The following is a 26,229-nucleotide window of genomic DNA, read 5'->3' as shown; positions in this document are numbered from 1 at the left end:
AATTTAAGAATTCAGATGAAGCAAAACGACCTCCAACCAATCCAAACATGCGGAGGTTTCTTGCTCATGTATGATTGAATTGACACGGGTATGGCGGTCATTTATGCAAAGGAGTAGGGATAAATCATCCAATATTTACAGTTGAGATTCATAGTCCGAGTGGAGCGCTATTAATTCGGTCTTATCAATGTATGATGTCAAGTCACCTTGATAAGTTGCTTTCTGCTATCGTCTGATGAACCCATACAATGGGACTATTCTCGAAACATACCCTGTATAAATCAGTGCAGAAATACCTGTTTAAAGTGATACAACAAATTACTCTGTACGATTATTGAGCTTTCAATGCTCGGCCGGGTCCAGGTAACCGTTCATGATTGTACTTGTGTGTATGTGTATCTTTCAACTGTAATATCAAATTGCTTGACACGGTATAGTAAGCCTGTTAGACACTCTTTTGTTTAGCTATCAAGAATTACATAGGTAATGGGCGCTTATCAAAACTTTCTACATATCGAAGGCCAAAAGCCACATCAAAATATTAAATTTGAACAGGTAGTATATGAAGGAGGTAGGCAATATGACAGTGGTATCCGACCAGATGGCATATTCAGATTAAATACGATTGACAATACAAAACCCAAAACAGTTTATGACAGTTGCACGATTTGAGGTATCAACGCCTGTTCATATCAGGCGATTTATTGAGACTGGAATCACGTCTAAATAACCTACCAACTATGTAAGGTCCGACACAATGCGAGCATAAGAAAGTTTTGGCAGGTGACCAATGTATTCTATTAATATACGATTTGGGGACAGGAAGCGTTGGAACACTGGCATAAGCACGACTGGGTAGTTCCCCACTGTTAACGCTATAGTGATGTGGAAGCACGTAAAGAGGAGGTAACAGTTTTTCTTCCCTTAATATCTGCGGTTGACTGGGAGTGCCTATTTCCTTGCTGTTTACCCAATATCGGTCCGTGACTAGCGCATTTTTTGCAAGGTTTGGGGGATGGGAAGAACTTCTGAAAGAGTGACAGTCGTCAACACTTGCGGATTAGCTTGCAACACTGAAAATGCAGCGAGTGGCACTGAAGGGTTAGGCAGGACGAAAATACTTATCCTGAAGGTCTTGTACTCTGAAACATATCATGGGTATTTTTAAACTCACATCAACGATAAGATTGACTGGCTTATCGCCGGAATATATTTATGGCAGATATAACCACCCATAGTGCTAGAACTGAGTGCGTCCATTTGCATTCACGACTTGACCTTTTTTCCCGAGTCGTCCGAGCACAACACACCTCTAGTGTTTCCCAGAATGGGCATGACTACGTCCTCGTCCAACATGTCAGACACAAGCAGTCAATCAGAGTCGTGTAGCGATTCAGCTCTTTGGGTTCTGATAGTTCCAGAGGATCTGAGGTTCGATAACTGGTGTTTGTTCAGTAGTGGTAGTCTAAAACTAATAAATCCTACCTCTAGGGCCAATTTGTCGATGGAGTTGAATACAATACTAGTGCGTGTACCCGTCGTCGTCCAACTTGGCTTCATGTTTCGAGTTCACAGAACAGCAGCCTACGGAGATTTAAAGCAGAGTCTATTAAGCTTTGTCGTAGAGAAAAACAATCCGTATAGATGTACAATGAACTACGCAGAGCTTGGACAATACACCTTACATCAAACGCCACATCAATGCGCACAATAATTACAGCGTGTTCGTATGCACTCTCAGCGAGATTAAATGTCGTTGCCGCTACAAAATAAATGAGTGTCAAGCGAGCGACTTTGTAACTGTAGTTCTGGACTGCCAGCACACAACGAATGAAGGCGCTGATTCTCCTCTGCAAGCAAAGAGAGGGTTATCTACGAGAGTGAAAGCTCTGGTAGACGAAGCGATAATCGCAACAATGCTGAAGCACCTCATGTGGTATTCAAAAGAATTTGCGCTGCGCTACCGGGTCAAGAACCGTTAGAAACCCAGGTACAAGGCTCCATGAAATACCGCCGACAAAAAAACCGAGGTGATCCAATGCAAACTGTTATCGACATTTGTGGAGCTCGGATGTTCGAAGTTGTTGCAAATGCAGACATTTTTGGTGATACCTTATTGATATTTTGTGATTCGATACGAGAGGGAGCAGCCTCGTACCAAATACCAGCGATGTGTCCAATGATAATCCCTTTCGAATGGGTTTCACCTGCTACTCACGTCTGGAAGCATACATAAACGCACAACAAGACCCTCCATGTGTCACTATTCGACACGTTGATAGCACACACAACATGGTTCGTCAGAAGTACAACGTCATCATCCTTGGCATATCCGATAGTTGTGTGCGGTTCACTCCTCTAGTCTACTTTTGCGCGTCTCAGCGACGTGCGGAAGATGCCGCGTGGTTCTTTCGTATCTGAGCGAGCTGTTATACAGCTATTTGCTATTCCATTTTCACCGAAATTCGTGATGACTGACGCCGATAAAGCTCAACCCAACGTGTGGTAGAATACTTTTTGAAGAATGAGAAGATGGAATATGATGGATGGTCGCTGTTCCGGATTAGTGACGCGTCCAAACCGGACATGGCGATGTTGAAGTAGATTGGGCATGAGATTGATGGATTGGGACGAAGGACGCCGCGATGGAGTCAGATATGACGACGGTGACTCACTAAAATGCCTCAATAGCGTAACTCAAGATATGATGAGGAGAGATCCGTCAAACCCGAGATCTCGTGTTGCCAAGTGAAGAACGACGATATAACAGGATGGACTTTGAAGATCCTGAACTTGGACAACTAGATCAGGGCGATTGGGTCAAGGATCACGACATTGGATGTTACGATAACATGGTGGACCTGATCGAAGTCAAGAGTTTCAGATCCGGACATGGTAGAATGACATCCTGACGATCCAGGTGTCCGACATCGTAGATCCTGCATTCTCGAGTATGTATGAGTGGATCCTGCAGATCCTGAACAGTGAGGCCTAGATGGGAAAGATTTACGTATCGAACACCATGATGAAGACGCAAGGAAGCTAGATAAAGACAGATCCTACCTCCACATGCTCTGGATGACCAAGATCATGAGGAGTGTAGACGTCATGATTTGGAGATATCTACCACGATCCAGCCGTAAGGCTGCGGATCTCGGACTACGACGCCAGATCCAGGACGATCGGCAAGTGGAAGAGCCCGATGAAGGCTTGCGGGAGGTAGATCAAGATGGATCTTGCATCAACATGCTCCAGATGTCCAAAATCGTCGGGATTTGGGGTGTATGGGTCCCGATGCGGAGAGATCTAGCAAGATTCTGCCATAGAACCGTGAATCCCGGACGACGACACCAGATCAAGGACGATCGGCAGTTGGAGTATCATGATGAAGGTTTGTAGTAGGTGGATCAAGATGGGTACTAACGCGACGCATCCTGAGTGACCAAAATCATCAAAATTTCGAGTATATGTGTTATGATCTGGAGTGTATGTGTCATGATCGAGCCAGATCCGCCAAGGTCCAGATAAAGGCGAGGCCTACGCTGCAGATCGGCCAATATCCGGTGCCGAGGACAGCTGGACGACGAAGTTAAACAAGGAAGAGCAGGTACATAGGTGAAGATAAGGGATCTAGCGGTTGGGATGGTAGAGACAGTAGGTGTATAGGACCTAACTATAAATCAGAGTCGAATTTGCATTGTGTTGTACACGTGTCCTCCTGCCCTTAAGATCCGGAACGACATTGGACGCTCAGTGTTGGTTGTGATACCTGAACAGTGTTTTGGCCAGATTATACCACCTAGTGAACGTTCCCTTACAAGTCCAGATGAAGGAGGTTAACCGGATTTACTGCTTGGCCGGGGCTCCCAATCGACCCTTAACCATCAAGATCCCGCTAAAGGAAGCGGCAAGCACGACGAAAAGGAAACTCAAGGAAACACACCCACAAGACTACCTACGGTCAAGATCGCGGTTCAAGACCGCCAGATCCTACGAAGTATTTGCTTGGGATCTGGACCTTACATCGGATGTAGAGTAAAGACCTTCCGCTACTACTCCACCCATTCTCCACGTCTCACCAAGACATTCGAGCTTCACCCACTTGAACATCTCTACAGATACGAGAGAAGCAAGATGCTACTGTACCGGCGGTTATACAAGGTGAGCTAGTTCAGCGAATCGCGGGCCATCGGGGCACCCCTTCGTCAGTTGGTCTGGGTACAAGTGGTGATCGTGCAATCTCGCAGATTTTGCTTATCCTGCTACACCGCCGTTTTGGTGTGCCTTCACCGGCTTGTTAGACGGACGGAAATATGGGGTGTGATGTTGTAATTCACGCGTTAGCTCTAGCTACTAGTGTAGGTAGAACAAACCCAACAATATGTCTACCAGGACGGCAAACGATCGTTCGGGCGTGATCTGAAGGCCCAGACGCAGCCCTAGCAAAGGGACAGACTGGACCTACAAAGCGCTTATATAGGCCAACCATTGAATGTAAGAAAACGCTACTAGCACGAACAATGCTAGATGGTGTTTTGAATCCTCGTGGTCCCAACAGCGAAAGGATATCAGGCACGGGTAAGCCTTTTACGAAGGCGTCCAATTTTAATACTCGACGGGAAGAATATTTGGGGAGCAACACGCTCCCCCCAATACGCACAAAGAGGCACAATAAAGCCGTCACGTAAACTTTCGATATACAATCGCCCAACACACACTCTTGCACTTGTCGGATTAACCCTCGCTAGTTAGCTCCGAGTCCACCGACACGTATAACACGGCTAAACAAGCTTATCCAGACGCTTGCCATGAATCCGAACCTGGCGCTCTGTGCTTGGATGGATATTCGGTTTGTTATTTGTGTTTACCTTTCGGTCTCTTCCTAATATGCAATCCTAACCAAGTATACGCATATCTAGCGAGCAAGGATCCTTTACGGATCGCTACACATGCTAACAGTTGTCTCAACTGTCCTTGTGTCTTCCCAGGTCTCCGCAAAGCAATTCAATTGCTAGTCACATCATCGAAGAGTTGCTTCAACCATCACCGAGTCGTAGTACCGAAGTACGTCGGTTCCTGATCACTGAATGCAAATCCAGCTTCACCGATACCGACCACCCGATTTGTGTGATATATTGGTCGTTGTCGGGCCGGACAAGAATTCGTCAGCTCTGTATCCTTTGGCTGTCAAGCACCATAGTCACCGCCTGTTGCGTGACCGACCGTTCGTGGCTTGAGCAACTTTAATGTAGCCACTTCCGCAATTACTTAGAAATCACTACACCATAGGGGTGTAAGCAATGTGCATATGGGGTGATAGTGCCATGATATTGGGCCTCATTCAGAGAACAAGACCGCCCAAGAGCGGAAACCAGGAGCATTGGTACTCATTGACCAGGAGATTAGCGAACAAGTGGCAGATACATAGCCGGTCTCATCATTCAGGGCATACAAGAAAGCAGCTAATTGGCTTGTCAACTATCATTTGGAACTTACAAGCAATCAACCATATCGGGCCGACGATATACGGTTCTAGTACCATTGCATTCGTGACGCTAGATGGCACAACAGATCAACATAAAAGAGGATGCGATGTTGTGACTGAAATACTGGTATAACGTTGGGTCATTGAAATACATGTATAATATGTATTATCGCGGTGATTCCCCTAGATTAGGCTCCAATTGACAAATATAAGGTGTTTAAGTTCAAGCCTGTACAAAACAAACAATCATGGGAGACTACCCTTACGTAGTGTCCCTCTTCGGGAATTACTTCGTCAAAAGTCGTCTGAGGGCCGGAGGAGCTTAAAGGGGATCCTCTAAAAGTAGCAATAATAGGAAACTAAAGAGTGCACATTTCACGTTTATTACTATTTCGAAGCGCTCAATTAACATATTTGTACATGTATATGTATTGAATACATATATAATTCAAGATTACCACAAGGTTGGTGGAGGATTTGAATGTACTAGATTTTGAAGATATTGCACTTTAGTAGAATCACAACCAAGAAGGTAGTGCAGTGCTGCCCCAGTTAGCCGCACTCACTACTTTCTTTTAGCCTCATAAATCTTTATAGGCTCATATCAGCTTCTGAATGTTGAAGCTACTGCGACATTGGATATGTTGAACTATGAATCAAGACTCGCACCGGAATCTCTAAGCGGTTATAAGTGTGTTATCACTATCTGAAGGAACAACTGTCAAATGTATTCACGTGATACGAATTGCCCAAACAAGTCATAAACGGTCCATTTGAGCCGAAACAACGGTCCGTTTTTCCTCCGACATATTATATGATGTTAAATAGTGCTGACTCCATTAAAATCCACATGATTGAATGGCATTCGCGGTGGGGTGCCTCCTTTCTACCGACATCGTCGCTACGTGGGGAAAGTGAGGTGATGCTTCCTTTCTACCGACATCGTCGCTATGCGGGGAAAGTGACGGGCCTTGTTCGCTCCCTATTCTAAGACGAGTTACTTGCAGTGCAAGCCCGTGCATGTCTTTCGTTTTATCATAGAGGTAATCGATTGCATTGATCACGTTTTAACATGAGATCGGATGGCCGTTTACTTGGGACTCAATGAGTTGTGTCGGGATCCTGTAACACAGGTTGGTAACGTTAAAATATTGAAATTTGATTGGCTAAAAGATATCGCTGAACGTTCAATGTTGTCATTTGAAAAAGTGCGCAGTGAACATCAAGTGCATCGGTCTCCTTATGCTGCACAAGATCGATTGATACACTGAAGGTAATGCAGTCTGTTACTTTGTATTACAAGAGCTCTCTTCTAACACGCTTCTTTGCTTTTCTTTTGCAGAAGGGTATAGCTCGCGCCTCCGGATTACTGTCATGAATTGCCTGTCGTATACGGCGCAGCGTGGTCACTGCACGTTCAGGTCGCTGTTTTTCTGGGTGTGCTGGCATCTTCATCGGCACGTTAGCGATTCCTTCGCGGTACATGCAACCAACCTCCTCTTGTGTAGTGGGGCGGCAAATGCTTTGCTGTGTGGCACGCGTGACACCAGCCACTATGTGGCGGACTAGAACAGTCCACTCGGAGAACATCTTTCGGTTGCCTTTCGTGAAGTCCGACGGCTGTAGGCGTCTAAAAGGGGGGGGTTACCAGCTGCGGGATTTCCTAGCCACCAAAGACGCCATACACTGAGTGCGCCTACCTACGGAAAGATAAATGCCTCCGGCATTCGATGAAACTTCCCATCCGATTTCCAATGATGAGCAATGGTTGTAGGATCAGACGAAGTCTCAGCTTGCTGTAAGGTTGTATGGCTTTGCCATAATCCAGTCTCCTCTAGAATTGACTGAATTGTAGCTCCCAGGGAATCCCTCGTGATAATGTGTTGTGTAATACACTTATCGTCTAGTAAATTAGAGAAACCATCGAGAAGTACAGTCGGAAGCTCGGTCAGCGCCTTGCGAGTTTCAACATGCTGTCGATAGAGTTCAACGTGCGGAGGGATCCCGTTGGCCGCATCCAGGTGCTCTCTCCAGTATTTAGTAGGGTCGTGAGTTGATCCAAAACATCAGAGTTGCGAAATACGTAGGACATAAATACAGCGTGCTTTGACTTCAGATTTTCACGCAGAAATGTAGCATGGGCCGCAATTGAAGCCAGGCAGAGTTGAAACACAGGCGCGATATGCGCATCTCCAGCCATAACACGAAACATATTTCTCGTGCATTTTCTTACAAAATCGTCGAGAGGGTCATCAAAATGGGGAGGTAATTCGCCAAAATGTGAGCTGTTTTGAGGCAGCCCTGCCACAACTCGACCGAGATATTGGTCACCAGCAGATTCATACCGAAAGTATCGGTCTTGCATTTCACCAAGCGACCAGCCACATCAAAAACAAACACTAACTATCGATGGCCCACCTGTACTCCCACTACTCGCAAATGTAGCCACTCCTTTCCGAATAGAATGCGTTCCGTAAACTTTCTTGCCTGTCATGTCTTGTAGCAAGCTGCTTATCGTCTTGCTGAATCGAGATTTTTGGATGGAGCCGGGGAAGAGCTTTCCGTGTACAAGAGTTGGATTGGACGCCAAGTACAGCCCCAATGCGAGCATCCAGCAGCATGATGGCTGCAATGGATTTGCGTAAATGTGGCGGGGGTCCTTTGGGCCCGATCCTTCTTGGTTTGTCTTGGTTTTGTGGAGTACACAACCCACGCTGTCGTCAGCACAATGCAAGTGCGTCAGATGCAGTGTTTCCACTGACACAGATCGACACATCAGATTCCATTGTGTCAGTAGGAAAAGATGCAAAAATCCATTGTCTTCCAGAGCCAAAGTGAGCTTTGCCAGCTGAGTATACAAAGAGTAAGATAGTGGCTCCTTTCCCGGTCTGCGTGAGCGCCCCGATTGGTCATCCTCAGCCTCCACTCTCTTGAGTCCTTGGTATAGTATTTTCAGGTCATCTAAGTATTCACTGGGTAAATCCAAACGCTTCTGCCGATACACGTCCTTTATAGAACTTCTGTAGCCGCTTAAAGTGGACACTTTGAGTTTTCCCTCGTTAATTTTGTACAGAAGGAAGTCTTCAAAGTGCTGCGGTGAAAACATGGCCAGGTTTAAGCTGCCATCCTCGCAAAAGAAGGTGTCTGGTGACGGCTGCGATGCGTGAATCCACGTAGAAATCCCCTTGAGGTAGCTTTGGTTGGCCTTCTTTGTATTGGCTGACGTGCACGCACTCCGGACCTGGTCCCCGCTGAGGTTTCTTCTTATTCCCGTTTGTCTAGCCGCGTCCTCCATGGAGGCGTCGACTGTAGCCGCATCGTGGTCGCTGCTAGACATATCTTCTTCATTGACAGTGAGGCATTTGGTGGCTCCACAGATGTTCATTTTTATCCAATCGAATGCGTGTTAACGCGTAACACGCTTTAGTACAATAATCCAACATTCAATTTTTTATTGAAAGAAATCATAACACACCTGCGTTACGCTTGCTTACATTTGCTCATAGTGGGGTTACAGTAGTTGGAGAATGAGTGTTGTACATGTATGGATCGAAGTAAATTCGGAACATAATACTAATGATGCTAAATTCTAGTTAATCGGGAAGAATTATCATGTACTAAAATCTGTAAAAGCAAAATATAATTCGAAGTAAAAACTAGAAAGTCGGTGGGGGTTATCCTTGCAAAAACATGTCGGAGTGGCAGATGCTTCAGAGCTAACAAACAGCAGAGCTGTGCTGCGTGCAGGATCAGCTTTTTCCGTTCTCATTCCTGAATTTCCTTTGTGCTCCGCAAGTATTGTGGCGTGTGGCTTCTCTCGTGTGTTAGGAATCGACCATGCGTGCGTCTGGTATCTGTTCTTCTAACAGTGGCTGCGTTGAGCACAGTTACCGGTGCCCACGCACTCTCTGCGATTGGAGCCGTGCAGGACACTGAAGCTACCGGAATGACGACCACAGACTTAGACTTGATCGCTGAGAGTCACAGTAGTGCCAATGTAAAGCGGTTCCTGCGGAGTCAAAGCGACGTCGAAGAAAGGCTGCAGGGTAATAACATGTTCAATCTTGAGAAATTTAAGCGTGCATCGGACGACGCCAACTACGCCAAATCGCTGTTCCCGGAGGTGAAAGCGTTATGGATTTGGGGAAACTGAATTTATCCAAAAGCTCAAAAAGCTGGGTATCCATGGCGAAATGAAAAGCTTGAGGATGCTATGGGATTACCGCAAGTATCTCAAACTTCATCCTACCAAGAATGATCCGAAACTGTTTGACAAAGCAAAGATCACAAAGGCGTCCACGGACGGAACGTACGCGAATGTGTTGTTCGGTAGATGGAAACGCTATGGACTCGAATGGGACGACGTCTACAAAACATTCAAAGCCATGGGCTTTGCGACGGACAAGCAGCTCTCCCAGGTTTACAAGGACTACCGCGCCTGGCTAAAAATCCACCACCCATCCAAGGACACAGAGCTAACCTCGGCCCAAGCATTCCTCTTTGACGCCTCGAGGATCGATAGGGCCAAATCGAACTCCGCACTCGCTCAAAGGCTGTTCGCCAAGTGGAAAGCTAGTGGACTCGACGAGGGTCCTGTGTACCAGAAATTGTGGATAATGGGTCTCGAGAACGACAATGCCGTGTACAAGCTCTACACGGATTACGTCTTGTGGCTCGACAAAAACTTTCCGTTGCCGCTGAAATCTACCACTTAGTGGAATGCTCTTGCTCAAGTAATGACTGTATCCGTCGACCATTTAGAAAGAAGGTGGTGCATTCAATACAATCCCTTTGACAATCCATTTTTTTTTTTAAAAGAAAGAAAGAAAACGAAATGTCAAACTATTTATGTGACGCGAGAATGGCATCGATGGGCGTACGTTTCGCCTCGATCTTCCTGGAGGGGTGGGTCCCTTGGGCGTCTTCTTCCCAGTTAGAAATCTTCGTGGTGAGGCTCAAGACTCAAGTGGTTGACCATGTCGACCCCGCGGATGCAATGGATAAGCCAGCGCATCGTGGAATCGTTTGAGCCCAATGCGACTCAAGCCGAGGTGAACGAATTTCTAGCGTCTCCAGCCACTCGAAAGCTCTTCGACGAGTTGCTCAGTGGCAAAGACGCGTGCAAAGTGTTCGTGCACTACCAGGCTGCACCTGTAGTCGAGAATGGACAAAGTAACGGAGACGCTGGTAGCAATAACACTAGTAAACTATGTGCGTCGCTGGGAAATTCCGTCCCGATTCGAGCTAAATGCTGCTTTTTCCTGAGAACCACAGCCGACGGGAAGTCCGTGGATGTTCAAAAGGCCAGCGACAACTCCATTTGCTTTGGAGAATTGGCCCCCAATATCCTACGAGACCTCGAGACGACCATCAGTTCGTTGTTTTCTCCCCTTTTGAAGGCCAAGGACGAGTGGGGAAAGGCCGATTCCGACTTGAAAAACGAATTTATGACGGAGTCTGAAAAATTTGCCAATGACCTCAAAGAAGCTCTAAACAGTATGGACAGTGGTCTCGAGTTGAGAAGACCTGATCGTAGTATACTCGCAGAGACAATGAATAGTACTGGACATGGGGGGAGTGGAGTTCGAGCGAGTCTGCAAGTCGCTGACTCGCCAAAGTTGATCGCTCACTATGAAGAGGTTTTGAAGGAGTGGTGCGATGTCATCTCGACGTACTTGGAGACCAACACTACGAATGATGGTAAAGGGAACAATGATCAGACCATCGATGATGATGGTCCTATGGGCGAGTTAGAGTACTGGAGACGACGCATGCAGCGCCTTACCAGCATCACGGAACAACTCAAGATGAACGAATACAAGGACGTCTTTGCAGTGCTAAGTAGGACCACAAAGAGCGTCAGTGACGACATTAAACAGCGTATCCAGACGCTGCTACGACGATGGAAACAGATCGACATTGGCATCACCGAAGCAGCCAATGAAGCCAAGGATAACGTGAAATATCTGTTTACACTGGAGAAGTTCATCATCCCGTTATATAACGGCACGCCCAGCTCCATCATCGACACGCTGCCAGCGCTAATGAACTCGATCAAGATGATCCACTCGATCGCGAGATACTACAATACAACTGAGCGGATGGCCAACTTGTTCACTAAGATCACTAACCAGATGATCACTAACTGTAAACACTGCGTAACTGGAGGTGAAAACTATGAAGTCATGTGGGATAAAGACCCTGAGGAACTCGTCCGTCATCTGGACTCTTGTCTTAAGCTGAACGAGGCCTATCAACAGCAGTATCGAGTGACCAAAGACAAGCTCTTCGCGACGCCTAAGGGCAAGCAGTTTGAGTTCAACGAGATGAAGATCTTCGGCAAGTTTGACCTCTTCTGTCGGCGTGTGATGAAGCTCATCGACATGTTCACAACGATCCACCAGTTCTCATCTCTGGGCCAGCACAGACTGGAAGGAATGGAGGATCTGATCGCGAAGTTCAACTCGATTATTCGCGAGTTCCAGTACCGTAACCACGACTTACTGGACTACAAGAACAACCGCTTCGACCGCGACTATGTGGAGTTTAACGTCAGGATCTCGGACCTTGAAGGTTTACTGCAGAAGTTTATCAACGATTCGTTCGAGAACATCACGTCGATTGAGCACTCGCTGAATCTTCTCCGTAAATTTCAGACAATTCTGCAGCGAGAGAACTTAAAGTCCGATCTCGACTCCAAGTTTAACGTTATTTTCCAGAACTACGGACTGGAACTGGAGCATGTGCTGCAGCAGTACGAAAAATACAAGCAGAACCCTCCGTATCCGCGTAATTTACCGCCTGTGGCAGGTAATATAACCTGGTCCAGACACTTGTTGAAGCGCATTGAAGAGCCCATGAAGAAATTTGAGTCAAACCAGAACGTTCTGGCCAGTAAAGACGCCAAAAGGATTATCCGTATGTACAACAAAGTGGCGAGAACTCTGGTGGCGTTCGAGTACATCTGGTACCAGGCGTGGGTGCAGTACATCGACACAGCCAAGGCCGGACTCCAAGCCACGCTGATCATTCGTCATCCTGAAGATAACAAACTTTACGTGAATTTTGACCCTGAAATTTTGCAGCTTTTACGTGAAGCGAAATGTTTGGACCGCATGGGTATCGAGATCCCAGAGGCTGCGAAGATAGTACTGCTTCAAGAAGATAAGTTCAAGAACTACTATAATGAACTCCAGTATGCTCTGGCTGAATATGACCGCATCGTGACCAAGGTGATCCCTGTAACTGCGATGCTGTTACGACCTCACTTCAATGACATGGAGTTCAAATTACGTCCCGGTATGATCACTCTGACCTGGACGAGTATGAACATCGAAGCCTACCGTAACCACATCCACTCGGGTCTCCAACATTTGGAAGAATTGGTGACAAACATTAACGATATTATCGAGAACCGTATCGAAAAAAACATGCGTATTGTATCCAAGACGATGCTAGTGGATCTGCCAGTGGACCAGTCTTTCTCGCTCGATGAGTTTGTGACTATGCAGAGCTCGAATATCAAGCGAGCGGGTGCGTTGTTGCAAGGCAAGAACGTTGAGATTGAAAATGCAGTCGAGGATTTACTGAAAATTATCATGCAGTATCCGTTAGATTCGCACATCGAAGGTGTTTCGAACGACGAAGCTATGAAGCTCAAGAAACACTACAACCACTTCATGTATCAGGCGTTACTGCACTGTACCAAGAACTCGTTGAACACTATTAAGAAGCGTGTGGCCTCTCGTGCAACGTCGTCGGTGTTCACTATTGAGCGTCCGTTCTTCGAGGTAGATGTACAGCTTAGTGTTCCGAATGTGCAGCTTCATCCGTCGCTAGATGAGATCCAACTGGCCATTAACAAAGCTGCACAGACCATTCTAAGCTGCTCGAAAGAGCTGCTGGACTGGGGACAAAGCGATTTATCCGCTGCAGTAGTGAATTCAACTACATCTGACAGTAACGGGAACGCTAACGGACACCCTAACGCTGGAAAAATTACGTTTTTCGACCGGATTACGAAGGATATCGAGATCGTTCGTGTCGTTCTATTGCTTACCGGAAGCGTGCAGGGTCTGCGTAACAATGTGACGGAGTATTTGGGGTCTTTTAAGAAGTACGAGTGGCTCTGGATGGAGCAGAAGGACGTCTCGTACGAGAATTTCTTGAAGAAGAACCCGGAACTGCAAGATTTCGAGAAGAAATTAAAGAGTTTTGTCGAGATTGACGAAGAAATCTCAAGTTTGACGCCCATCCACAACATCGGTGCGCTGTCATTGAACACTCGCAATATCAAGTTACAGCTCAAACACGAAAATTCGCAGTGGAAGTTGAAATTCTCAGATAACTTACACAACCAAGCAAGACGAAAAATGGAGTCGTTAACGGAATATTTCCGCTCGACGATGGGCAAACTGAACCGTAAAGTAGTAGACTTGGACTCCTTACGCTTCGTGATGAACTTACTAAAGGAAGTTCGAGCCAGAGAGAGCGGTATCAACATGGAGATCAACCCTGTTCTGGATATGTACGAGATGCTGGAGTACTATTTACCTGATGGCTTCATGGAGAAGGAAGAGATGGATCAAAAGTCCGTACTGCGAAGCAATTGGCGGAAGCTGATTCACCACGCAGAGACCCGGACAGACGAGCTCAGTAAGACCCAAGCAGGCTTCAAACGAGGTCTTCTTCGCGACATTAAGGAGTTAATTGTCGACGTCAAGCACTTCCGTGAAGACTATCTGGCTAATGGTCCCATGGTCATCGGAATTCCTCCCGTAGAAGCCGTAGAAAGACTCAATCGTTACAAGGAAGAGTACAAAATTCGAGAGCGTAAACACGAGTTGTACTTGTCAGGAGAAGAGCTCTTTGCTCTCCCAAAGACGACGTATCCTGAGCTCGAGATGACCAAGAAAGAACTACAACTTCAGGATAAATTGTTCGGCTTGTATACGGACGTTCTGAGTACAATCGAAGAGTGGAAACAGATCCCGTGGCTCTCAGTTGCAGAGCGAGTGCAGTCCATGACTGAAAAAGTAGATGCGTTCTCTCTTCGGTGTAAGAAAATGCCAGGTAAATTACGAGAGTGGGAAGCGTATACAGATCTCAAGAAGATGATCGACGACTTCACAGACGTGTTACCTCTTCTACAAGAACTCAGCAAAGAAAGTATCAAGCCTCGACACTGGGAAGCGGTTATGGCAATTACGAAGACGCAACTTGACGTTACAGCGCCAGATTTCAAGCTCCAAGCTCTCATGGATGCGAATATTGTCGAGTATAAGTCTGAAATCGAGGAAGTTACAGACGGCGCTGATAAACAACTGAAAATTGAGATCCAACTTGGAGAAATTTCGGCTCGTTGGGAGACCGAAGAGTTCCAATTCCAAGACTGGAAGAGCCGTAATGTGCCCATTTTAAAGGCGGTTGTGCCGGTCGTGGAGGAGTTGGAGGAGACGCAGATGAACCTACAGACGATGCTGTCCATGCGTCACGTGATTCCATTTAAAGACGTCGCACAGGGCAAATTGGAGCAATTATCCGATACTTCTGAGACGCTGGAGCGATGGATTAAAGTGCAGATGTTGTGGTGTTCGCTGGAATCTGTCTTCACCGGTGGAGATATCGCGAAACAAATGCCCGTGGAAGCCAAGAAATTCCAGAAAGTTGACAAAGATTGGGCGAAAATCATGTCGAAATCTGAAGAGATTAAGAACGTCGTGGCCTGTTGTTCGAGTGAATTACTAAAGTCCTGCTTACCGACGATGTATTCCGAATTGGAGAAGTGTCAGAAGAGTCTGGAGGGGTACCTGGAGCAGAAACGTAACAAGTTTCCGAGGTTTTACTTCGTATCAAACCCTGGTTTACTGATGATCTTGTCGCAAGGTAGTGACCCTCTGAGTATGAACGAACACTATGAGAAAGTATTTGATTCGATTGAGAGGGTATATCACGATAAAAAGGACAAGACTCTGATCCATACGATGGTTTCTGGAGTCGAGGAAGTGCGTTTCTCACAGATTGTCAAGGCTCAGGGGAATATCGAGGACTGGTTGGCTACATTGCTACGTGGGATGCAGATTACCATGAAGGATATCTGTCGACAAAGTGCTGTGGATATCGGCGTTGTAGGCAACGATTTGAAACGTTTGCGAGAGTTTGTGGACCGATATGTGGCTCAATTCGCTCTGTTAGGTATCCAGATGATGTGGACAACGGACATCCAGATAGCCCTGGAGCAATGCCGAGCGAAGAAAAATATCATGAAAGATACCAGTACTAAACAAGCCATGGTGCTTACCGAACTGTCCAACTGGTGTCTGGGAGATCTCGGGTCTAAAGAGAACCGTATCAAGATCGAGACGCTTGTGACGATCCACGTGCACCAACGTGACGTGATGACTGACCTCGCTACTCTATACAAGCAGAAGAAGATCTCGGATCCCAATGACTTTGAATGGCTTAAGCAGGCTCGATTCTACTGGAGACCAGGCAATGCAGACGAGTTTAATGCTGACGGAGCGTGTGTCATCTCGATTACAGATGTCGATTTTAATTACCAGTTTGAATACCTTGGCTCTAAAGAGCGATTAGTGGTGACCCCTCTAACGGATCGATGTTATATTACACTGGCGCAAGCGTTAGGAATGTACTTTGGCGGTGCACCAGCTGGTCCTGCAGGAACAGGGAAGACGGAGACGGTGAAAGATCTTGGTCGAACGCTGGGTATCTACGTGGTGGTGACTAACTGTACCGACCAACAGAAATATACAGATTGTGCCAAGATCTTTAAAGGTTTATGTCAAGGTGGATTATGGGGCTGCTTCGATGAGTTTAATCGTATTCAACTGCCCGTATTGTCTGTGGTGGCTCAACAAGTGCTTGCTATTCAGAACGCGAAGAAAACTGGGACGAAATATTTCCAGTTTCCAGGGGATCCGCAAAATATTTTACTTACGCAAGTTTGCGGGTATTTTATTACTATGAATCCGGGTTACGCTGGTCGACAGGAACTTCCTGAGAACTTGAAGGCTTTGTTCCGAGGTGTAGCCATGATGGTACCCGATTTCGAGATTATCATGAAGGTGAAGCTGTGTTCAGTCGGATATTCCGAGTACCAGGACCTCGCCAAGAAGTTTTTTATCCTGTATAATACGTGCAAGGAACAGCTGTCAGCACAAAAGCACTACGATTGGGGTCTCCGTAACATTCTCGCCGTGTTACGTAGTGCCGGTAAGATCAAGCGTGACAACCGTAACGATTTAGAGTCCAAGTTGCTGTATCAGACGTTACGAGATATGAATCTCTCGAAACTCGTGGCTCAAGATGTGCCGCTGTTCTTGTCACTACTCGCTGACTTGTTTCCCACCGTTCAATTCCCTCCTAAAGGCTCGTATCCCGAACTTACTGTGGCTTTACAAGCTGAGATCGAGAAACAAGGCCTGGTGGATCATCCAGGCTGGTTCAATAAGGTCATCCAACTATACGAGACACAACTTGTTCGTCACGGGATCATGCTGGTGGGTCCCACTGGGGGCGGGAAAACCAAGATCTTCGACGTGTTGATGCAGGCGCTTACTCTAACCACCAACATCGTCCACAAGCAGTCAAAGTTGAACCCTAAAGCCATTCGCGCCGCTGAAATGTATGGAGAAGTGGACCCAATGTCGGGAGAGTGGACAACCGGAGTGTTTGCCGCCATGTGGGCAAAATACAACAATAAAGCCAACAAATTCATCATGTGGATGACGTGTGACGGTCCTGTGGACGCTATCTGGATTGAGGATCTCAATACAGTGCTGGATGATAACAAGATTTTGACTCTTGCTAACGGAGACCGGATGCCCATGACGGATAATGTCAAGCTTATGTTTGAAGTCGAGACATTGGTAAATGCCAGTCCTGCTACCGTATCTCGAGCAGGTATTGTGTTTATTAGTGATACGGATTTGGACTGGGCTCCAGTGGTGGAAGCGTGGATCCGTAAACGTCCACAGACGCACCAGCAAGTTCTTCGGGATCTGTTCATGAAATATATGGGCGAAAATAACCCAATCAACCCGGGCCATTGCTTTGACTACTTGAACCGCAACACAGAAGGTGTTATGACTGTATCTCGTGTTGGTCAGGCTTCTCGACTGTACAATTTGATGACTGGTTTACTGCTTGGAGATCATGGAACCACCTTGTCAGAAGACCCCGCTAAATTAGCGATACAGTTAGAGAAACTCTATTTGTACTGTATTTGCTGGTCTCTTGGCTCGTTGTTAGAGCAGGAAGATCGAGTCAAGTTCGACGAGTGGCTTCGACAGTACGATGACAACGCCTTATTACCCAAATGTGATCCTGGTCAAACCGTGTACGAGTACTTTGTGGACCCTCAAACGTGGGACTGGAAGCTCTGGAGACCTGCGAAATGGGAGTACCCTAAAGGCTCGAAGCAACTTGACTTCTCTAACTTACTGGTGCCTACCATGGACTCAGTTAGAACACTGTATCTTATTGAAAACCTACATAAACAACGCAAGCCTGTGTTGATGGTAGGCGGTCCTGGTACTGCTAAAACCTCATCAGCGTTGATGTTTTTCAACGATCTGAATCCAGATTTAATGATGATTAAACGCGTGAACTTCTCGAGTGCTACGACGCCCTTTATGTTCCAGAACGCGGTTGAAAGCGAGCTGGATAAGCGTGGAGGTAAGAGCTTCGGTCCTCCAGGAGGCAAGAAGATGACGGTCTTTCTAGATGATCTCAGTATGCCGCTTGTTAACGCGTGGGGTGACCAACCTACACTTGAAATCGTGCGTATGATCATTGAGTTGAGTGGCTTCTGCTTCCTCTCCAAAGACCGACGTGGTGATTTCAAAGTCTGCGAAGATTTACAGTATGTTGGAGCTATGGGGCATCCAGGAGGAGGCCGTAACGACATTCCTAACCGGTTAAAGCGCCAATTCTACCTCTTCAACTTGATTCTACCATCACTCACGTCCATCGATGACATCTACGGACAGATGCTCGCTGGACGATTCGATCCGGAAACGTACAGTAAAGAAACTCTATCGGTGGTGAACAAACTCACGCGTGCTACAATTGACCTGTGGAACTTTATGAAGGCGAAACTTTTGCCCACTCCCGCGAAATTCCATTACATTTTCAACATGCGAGAGTTGAGTCGTGTGTTTCAAGGGATCCTACTCACTCCACCCGAAACATTCACAAGTGGAGGTGGTATTCGAGTAACACAAGGTAAATTATCTAAAATGGACCCTGGTCAAGTGGTTTTACTCACTTGGAAGCACGAATGCGCTCGCGTTTTCTGCGATAAGTTGACGAATCACAAGGATAAAGACATCTTCAATACGTACATGAAGGAGCTAATTAAAAGCCATTACGGGGACAACTTAGAGGAGTTCTGTCGACAGCAATACTGCATGGTTAACTTCCTTCGAGATCCCGAAGAAGACGAGGAAGGAGGCATCGCTGATGCAGCTCTAAAGATCTACGAACCGGGTGGTACAGTGACCGATGTCCGCTCTCGTGTTCTAGAATTCCTAGACAAGTACAACACGGACTTCCCTCAACGTCAGATGCGTCTGGTGTTATTCGACGATGCGCTCGATCACTTGTTACGTATTTCTCGCTTGTTAGAGATGCCTCGAGGCTCAGCGTTACTGGTTGGTGTCGGTGGATCTGGAAAGCAGTCGCTAACGCGGTTAGCAGCTTATATGGCTGGCTCTACGATCTTCCAGATTGTGCTAACAAAAACGTACAATACCAACTCGTTCATGGAGGATATCCGTACGCTGTACAAGTCCGCGGGTCATCTTCGTAAATCTACGACGTTCTTATTCACAGACGCAGAAATTAAGAACGAGATTTTCCTAGAATTGATCAACTCTATCCTCATGACGGGCGAGGTGGCTGGACTGTTCGCTAAAGACGAGATGATGGCCATGACAGCGGATCTCCGTAACTCGTTCGTTAAGGAACGTCCTGGTCAAGCTGAGAGCCAAACAAACCTCAAACAATACTTCACAGACTGTGTACGAGACAATCTTCACGTGGTGTTGTGTATGTCGCCACTTAACGCAAAATTTGCCGAACGAGCTCGCAAATTTCCCGGTTTGATTAGTGGCCCTACGATCGATTGGTTCTTACCGTGGCCTGAAGACGCTCTTATCGCCGTATCCAAGGGTTTTATCCAGGATTACCCCATGGAGTGTGACGCTACTACCAAGCAGGCCTTGATGACTCATATGGGTATGGTACACCGTATCGTTACGGATTTATGTGAAGAATATTTTCAAAAAATGCGTCGACGAGTGTATCAAACGCCGAAGTCATATCTGAGCTTCATCGAGTCGTACAAGAAGATGTACAACGTGAAACTGGATGAAATTAAGGTCAAGGAGCAGCGTGTGAACTTGGGGTTAAAGAAACTCATCCAAGGAGCAGAAGATGTTCGAGCGATGTCCATCGTACTGGCAGACGAGCAGGTGAAGCTTGAAAAGGCCACTGAAGAGACGAATACCATGTTACAGTCGCTGCAAGTTTCGTCTGCTGAAGCCCATAAAGAAGGCGATCAAGTGGCTCAAATTAAAGCGAAATGTGAAGAAGATGCGGCTCGTATCTCGGCTGAAAAGGAGCTGTGTGAACGCGATCTGGCCAAGGCCAAGCCATTCGTGGAAGAAGCTGAGACGGCCATTGACTCGATCAAACCGGCGCACATTGGAGAGATCAAGAAGCTAGCAAAGCCTGCGGATATTATCCGTCTTGTGTTCGACGGAGTGCTGATTTTATTCAAGCTGCCGTTGATCCCAGTGAAGCAGGTGAAGCTCAATGTAGCCAAACAGGAAATCGACTTCTTCGAGACGTCTTTCTCTCCGTATGCTCAGTCGATGATGAGCGACTCGAATTTCTTGAAAAATGTCCAGAATTTCGGCGCGGTTGGTAAAGATATGATTAACGAAGAGACCATCGAGTTGTTGACGCCGTATATGGAGCTGGAAGGCTTCCAACCAAGTGTAGCCAAGAACGCGTCGCTTGCAGCTGAAGGACTGTGCACATGGGTACGCGCGATGAAATTTTACCACGAGGCTTCGAAAGTGGTGAAGCCTAAGCTTGAAGCTCTTACGATCGCTGAAGGACAGATGGAGGCAGCCAATAAAGCTCTAAATGCTGCAGAACAACGCCTGTCTAAGTGTAAAGAGCGATTGAATGAGTTACAGCAGATGTTCGAGGCTCAAATGGCCGAGAAGAAGCGCATCGAGGACGGAGCCAATGCCTTAGCACGTAAAATGCAGCAAGCTTCGGATCTAATTAACGGGTTAGCAGGGGAGCGAGTACGTTGGACAGACGACTCGAACAACTTCGCAGACCTTAAGAGAAGACTCGTAGGCGACTGTGCTGTCGCCTGTGCTTTTGTATCGTACTGTGGACCCTTTAACCAAGACTTCCGGACGTATATGGTGCAGAACAAGTTTGTTCCTGACTGCGAGTCGAGGAATGTTCCGGTTACGGTGGATATCGATGTGATTACGTTTTTAGTGGACATTGGTACAGTCGGAGACTGGAACATGCAGGGTTTACCGACAGACTCGCTGTCGATACAGAATGGTATTATGGTTACCCGTTCCTCACGTTATCCGTTGTTAGTGGACCCACAGGGTCAAGCTCTATCGTGGATTAAGAATAAGGAGTCCGAACGTGTACCGAGTTACGGTACGACGTCGTTGAATCACCCTAAATTAAAGGATCAATTAGAGTTCTGTATGGGTGAGGGCAAAGCTCTAATCGTCGCAGGTGTGGAAGAAGATATCGACCCCATGTTGGACCCGGTTTTGGAGAAACAGATCATTGTTAAGGGCAAGAGTATGTCGATTAACGTGTCTGATAAGAACATGGAGTTCAATCCGGCCTTCTCTATGTACTTCATTACTCGCCTACCGAACCCTCATTTCGGACCGGAATTACAGGCTAAGACTACGGTGATCGACTTTACAGTCACTATTAAGGGTCTGGAGGAACAGCTTCTTGGCCGAGTCATTGGTAAAGAGCAGAAGGCACTGGAAGAACAGCTCGCTCAAGTGTTAGAAGATGTCAACATGAATACAAAGTCGCTGTTAGCGTTAGACGCGTCTCTATTAGAGCGTCTGACGTCAAATACGGGTAATTTACTGGAAGATGAGGAGCTAATCGGGGTGTTAGCGAACACTAAAGAGAAAGCTGCCGAAGTTAAGGACAAGTTGATCGCTGCTGCCGATACAAGAAAGTCTATTAACGAGAAACGCGAGCAGTTCCGACCCGTAGCCACACGAGGCTCTGTACTCTATTTCTCGGTAGTGGAGACGTCCCTTATTAACTGCATGTACCAGACGTCTCTAAACCAGTTTTTAGCGCTGTTCATGAAGTCTATGGACGTAGCAGAGAAGGCTGCGTTGGCGTCCAAGCGTGTGGCGAATATCATTGAGACCATGACGTACATTTCGTATCGGTACATCAACCGCGGTCTGTATGAACGTGACAAGCTCACGTTTGTACTCTTACTCACGTTAAAGATCCTGGTTACGGATAGTTTACTGACTCGAGAGGAAGTTACGTTGCTGATTAGAGGAGGTGCCGCGCTCGACATCAATTCCGTACGCCGTAAGCCGTTCTCGTGGATCTCTAACGAGGCGTGGCTGAACGTCATCGAGTTGTCTCAAAGCTGCAAGTTTTTCACGAACTTACCGCATGAAATGGCTTCAAACGAAGGCATGTGGCGTCGCTGGTACGAAGACAATGAACCGGAGACTGTAGTTATCCCGGATTACGAAGCGAGACTGGCCGAGAACGAAGCTATCGGACCATACTACAAGCTGTTGCTGGTACGGTCACTACGTATGGATCGTACGATCCTCACGACCAAGGAGTTTATCCGGAACACGCAGCAAATGGGGCCACGTTATGTGGAGCCTGTGACTGATACGATCGAGAGTATCTTCGCTGAGATGAAGGCCGAGACGCCCGTGATCTTTCTGTTGTCTATCGGTGCTGATCCTACCGAGAGTATCGAGATGCTAGCTCGTAAGCAGAAGAACCCGTCGCCCGCGGTTGTGTCCATGGGTGAAGGTCAAGAACCTGTGGCGTTGAAGGCCATCAACGCGGCGGTTGTTAACGGCACGTGGGTGTTATTACAGAACTGTGAACTGGGCTTGGAACTCATGGAGCAGATGGAGGATATCATGCTAAAACTGACCGAGACGATGGATCCAGGCTTCCGTCTGTTCCTCACGGCGCTGCCGAACGACCAGTTCCCGTTGGGTTTACTGCAAATGTCCACGAAGGTGACGAACGAGCCTCCCCAAGGCCTACGTGCCGGGTTATTACGGTCATATACAGTCATGGTGGATCAGGAGAAATTGGAGCGTGTGGAGACAACCCAGTGGCGTCAACTGCTCTTCAACTTGTGCTTCCTACACTCCGTGGTTATAGAACGCAAGAAGTTTGGACCACTTGGCTGGGGCATCCCGTACGAGTACAATAACGGCGATCTGTCGGCCTGTACGATCTTCCTTGAGAAGCACCTGTACAACGGACCTATTTCCTGGCCGACGCTGCAGTACATGGTCGCAGAGGTGCAGTACGGCGGCAAGATCACGGACAACATGGATCGCCGTTTGTTTAACTTCTACGCCGAGTGGTGCCTCACGCCGGACGTGTGTTCGGCCACGTTCAGCTACAACCCGGCCGAGCCGATTTTCCGTCTACCGAACGACTTCAACTACCGTATCCCCGTGGCCGATAACATCGACGACTACCGGCACTTCTGCCACACGCTGCCGGAGATCGACTCGCCTGAAATCTTCGGATTGCACCCGAACGCCGACCTCACGTACAGAGTCAAAGAAGTTAACTTGCTGCTTACAACGCTCGGTGATACACAGCCGAAAGGAGGCGGTGGCTCGTCCGGTGTGTCGCGCGAAGACGTCGTGTGTGAGAAGGCCAAGGAGCTGCTGGATAGACTGCCAGAAGACTACAATGAGGACGACTACAAGGCCAAGATCAACAAGTTAGGCGGATTAACCATTCCGCTTAACATCTTCCTGTTCCAGGAGATCCAGCGTCTGCAACGGGTGATCGCCAAGGTGCGGTCCATGCTGCAGTCACTGCAGATGGCTATCCGTGGCGAGGTTGTCATGACCGAGGAACTGAGCTGGACGCTGGACGCCATCTTCGATGCTAAAGTACCGCCGTCGTGGCTGCGTACGTCTGTTGGAGATGAGTTCTCGTGGATCCTGCCGACGCTCGGCCTCTGGTTCTCGAGTCTGATCTCCAGAGACGAACAAAATCGCACGTGGCTGAACACACGACGTCCTAACTCGTTCTGGTTGACTGGGTTCTTTAACCCGCAAGGTATGCTCACAGCCATGAAGCAGGAGGTCACGCGAAAGCACTCCAAGACGGACAAGTGGGCGCTGGACGACGTGGTCTACCACACCGAAGTGACGTCCTTCGAACGGGCCGAACAGGTGCGCGCGCCGCCCAGCGAAGGCGTCTACATCTACGGCCTGTTCATGGACGGCGCGACGTGGAGTAAGGCTGATGGCACTATTGTTGAGTCGGAGCCTAAGAAGCTGTTCACGTCGCTGCCTGTCTTGCATGTCAACAGTATGTCCAAAGAGCTGGAAGCCAAGTCACGCAAGGAACTGTATGGCGCCGTGGGGCCGTTCGAGTGTCCGTGCTACAAGTACGCGACCCGTACGGACCGGTACTTCGTCTTCATGGTGACCATGAAGTGTCCTCCCGGTCGTCCACCGCGTCATTGGGGACTGCGCGGCGTCTGTCTGCTCTGTAATACTGAGTAGGGACCTCCTCTTGTAGCAAACAGCATTAATGCGTTAAAACATGTATACTTTAAGTGTTTCTCTTACGCCTCGACGTCCATCTTATTGGCGTTCTTGTTCTTCTTGTTAGTCTTCTCCAGCAGCTCGTGGTTGGCCTGTACAACGGTGTTCTGCAGATGCGCCTGGATGGCGGCGAACGGGTCGTTCTTGAAGCTGGAGTGGGTCTGCACGGCCTTAAGCTGGCCCAACTCGCGCACCGCCAACTTCTGACGTTGGCGACCGCTGAGCGGCTTCTTCTTGCCGGCCTTGGTCTTCTTCTTCTCGTCCTCCTGGAACAGTGAGTTCTCTAGATCGTCCAGACCGGCGAACACGCCGTTCTCGGCCGTCTTTGCCTGCTTCTCCTGCTCCTGCGTCACACGCGACACGATACCCATCTTGCGCATGAAGGCGGCGCGGCGCTTGAGGCGCTTGCGCTGGCCACGGCTCAGACTCTGCGCATCCGTCGGCTCGTCGGCCTCTTCATCGACGGGCACGATGTCTTCGCCGAAGGTGGCAGCAACGGCGGCGGCGCCCAGTTCGTCACCCTGTTTCGAGTCCTGCTGCTGGCTGGACGACGCTTTCGAGCGCGCCGCCACGCCGTGTGCACGCGCCTTCTTCCGCTGTTGACGAACCATGCCGATGAAGACGTAGAGAGCGAGAAGACGAAGTGCTGCAAGTACGCGTAGACCACCAGGCGATGCAGCAAGTGCTTGTTGTGACTTGCGCTACCAGTCAAAAGAAAAGATGGCTACATTCGTATTTAAGAGATAAGCTTGTCATGTTGGACAATCCAACAAGTTGATGTTGTATGAAACAACTTGTACTGATCCCATACTCTAAAGCAGCATCCGAAGGTATCGCAGTCTTCTAGCGGAACTTGACGTCTGGGGCGACGCTGCTTAGCCACTGTCTCGCAATGGATACACGCGCGTAGACTCCCGGGTATCCGGCACGTCCACAGCCGTTGCCCCAGCTCACGACGCCAACAAGCACGTCTTCGACCGACTGCTCCATGATGAGCGGACCACCGGAGTCGCCCTGGCACGAGTCCTTATCGAGTTCTCCACCTGCACACAGCATCGTCGCGTCCACGTCCAGGACCTTGGCACACGCAGTGTTGTTCACAAGCGGCACATCGACACGAAGCAGCTCGTTCGACTGCTCGCCGCCTTGCGCGGTGGCTCCCCACCCCATGACCGTCGCATTGCCGCCAGCAGCGACGTCCGAGTCGTCGGCTTCAGCGAGTGCAACAGGTGGGAACGTGCTTGGCTTTTCTAGTTCAAGCACCAGGAAGTCGTACGAGTTGGTCTCGGCCGCGTACTTGGGGTGACGCGTCATGTTGACGACCTTAATCTGCTCGCCGTCTTCGGTGCCACTAAGGAAATGCGTGCCGACCGAGACGTATTGGATGTCTCCAGCCATGCAGTGCGCAGCAGTAAGCACGTGCGTCGGCGTGATGAGGGAGCCGCCGCAGAAGTCCGTGCCGTTGGCCGTCGGACGCACACCCGTCGTGTACGTCTTGGTACCGGGAGGGACGATGCTTCCTCCGAGGATAAGCGGCTCAATGTCGATGTGCGCCGTCGATTCCTTGGTGGTCGAGATGTACTCTTGATAGTTGAGCTTGGTTGGGAGGATGTCACCGTTGAATTCAAGCTGACCGTCGACGGTGGCCGTGAGAGTGGCAGCGATGGCAGTCAGGCGAACGAATGCAGCGAGGGTCATGGCTGGACGCGGAGAGGACCAAGCAAGTTGGAGAATGAACTTCTCGCTGCCATGGTGAACTCCGAGCGTCTAGCAGCCAGCAGCTCTAGCAATCGACCGACATGAGAACACGATCACGGTGGACAAAAGTATCCATTCTCAGAATGGATTCAAAATTTC

General features: G+C 48.2%; 6 protein-coding genes across 6 annotated transcripts; 3 read left to right on the top strand and 3 right to left on the bottom strand.

The window, feature by feature from the left end:
- Window positions 1-3,069: 3,069 nt before the first annotated feature.
- On the top strand, window positions 3,070-3,399 carry PPTG_00344 (hypothetical protein; the record flags this gene model as incomplete). The annotated part of the gene is made up of 1 exon (XM_008891728.1): window positions 3,070-3,399. One exon carries the CDS (start codon window positions 3,070-3,072, stop codon window positions 3,397-3,399), a length of 330 nt encoding a protein of 109 aa, XP_008889976.1.
- A 4,034-nt stretch (window positions 3,400-7,433) lies between these two features.
- Window positions 7,434-8,870, bottom strand: PPTG_00343 (hypothetical protein; the record flags this gene model as incomplete). The annotated part of the gene is made up of 2 exons (XM_008891727.1): window positions 7,434-7,843; window positions 7,904-8,870. 2 exons carry the CDS (start codon window positions 8,868-8,870, stop codon window positions 7,434-7,436), a joined length of 1,377 nt encoding a protein of 458 aa, XP_008889975.1.
- Window positions 8,871-9,322: 452 nt separating this feature from the next.
- Window positions 9,323-10,200, top strand: PPTG_20714 (hypothetical protein; the record flags this gene model as incomplete). The annotated part of the gene is made up of 3 exons (XM_008892912.1): window positions 9,323-9,326; window positions 9,373-9,608; window positions 9,652-10,200. 3 exons carry the CDS (start codon window positions 9,323-9,325, stop codon window positions 10,198-10,200), a joined length of 789 nt encoding a protein of 262 aa, XP_008891160.1.
- Window positions 10,201-10,461: 261 nt separating this feature from the next.
- On the top strand, window positions 10,462-24,395 carry PPTG_00340 (hypothetical protein; the record flags this gene model as incomplete). Its single annotated transcript, XM_008891726.1, has 1 exon — window positions 10,462-24,395. One exon carries the CDS (start codon window positions 10,462-10,464, stop codon window positions 24,328-24,330), a length of 13,869 nt encoding a protein of 4,622 aa, XP_008889974.1. The 3' UTR covers window positions 24,331-24,395.
- Window positions 24,316-25,080, bottom strand: PPTG_00339 (hypothetical protein). Its single transcript, XM_008891725.1, has one exon. The coding sequence runs from the start codon at window positions 24,981-24,983 to the stop codon at window positions 24,393-24,395; it is 591 nt and encodes a 196-aa protein (XP_008889973.1). The 5' UTR covers window positions 24,984-25,080; the 3' UTR covers window positions 24,316-24,392.
- Window positions 25,081-25,215: 135 nt separating this feature from the next.
- Window positions 25,216-26,070, bottom strand: PPTG_00338 (hypothetical protein; the record flags this gene model as incomplete). Its single annotated transcript, XM_008891724.1, has 1 exon — window positions 25,216-26,070. One exon carries the CDS (start codon window positions 26,068-26,070, stop codon window positions 25,216-25,218), a length of 855 nt encoding a protein of 284 aa, XP_008889972.1.
- Window positions 26,071-26,229: the final 159 nt, after the last annotated feature.

This window comes from Phytophthora parasitica (assembly GCF_000247585.1).
Source record: "Phytophthora parasitica INRA-310 unplaced genomic scaffold supercont2.1, whole genome shotgun sequence".
In the NCBI taxonomy this organism is placed as follows: Eukaryota; Oomycota; class Peronosporomycetes; order Peronosporales; family Peronosporaceae; genus Phytophthora; species Phytophthora nicotianae.
This window is presented reverse-complemented; position numbering and strand designations above follow the sequence as displayed.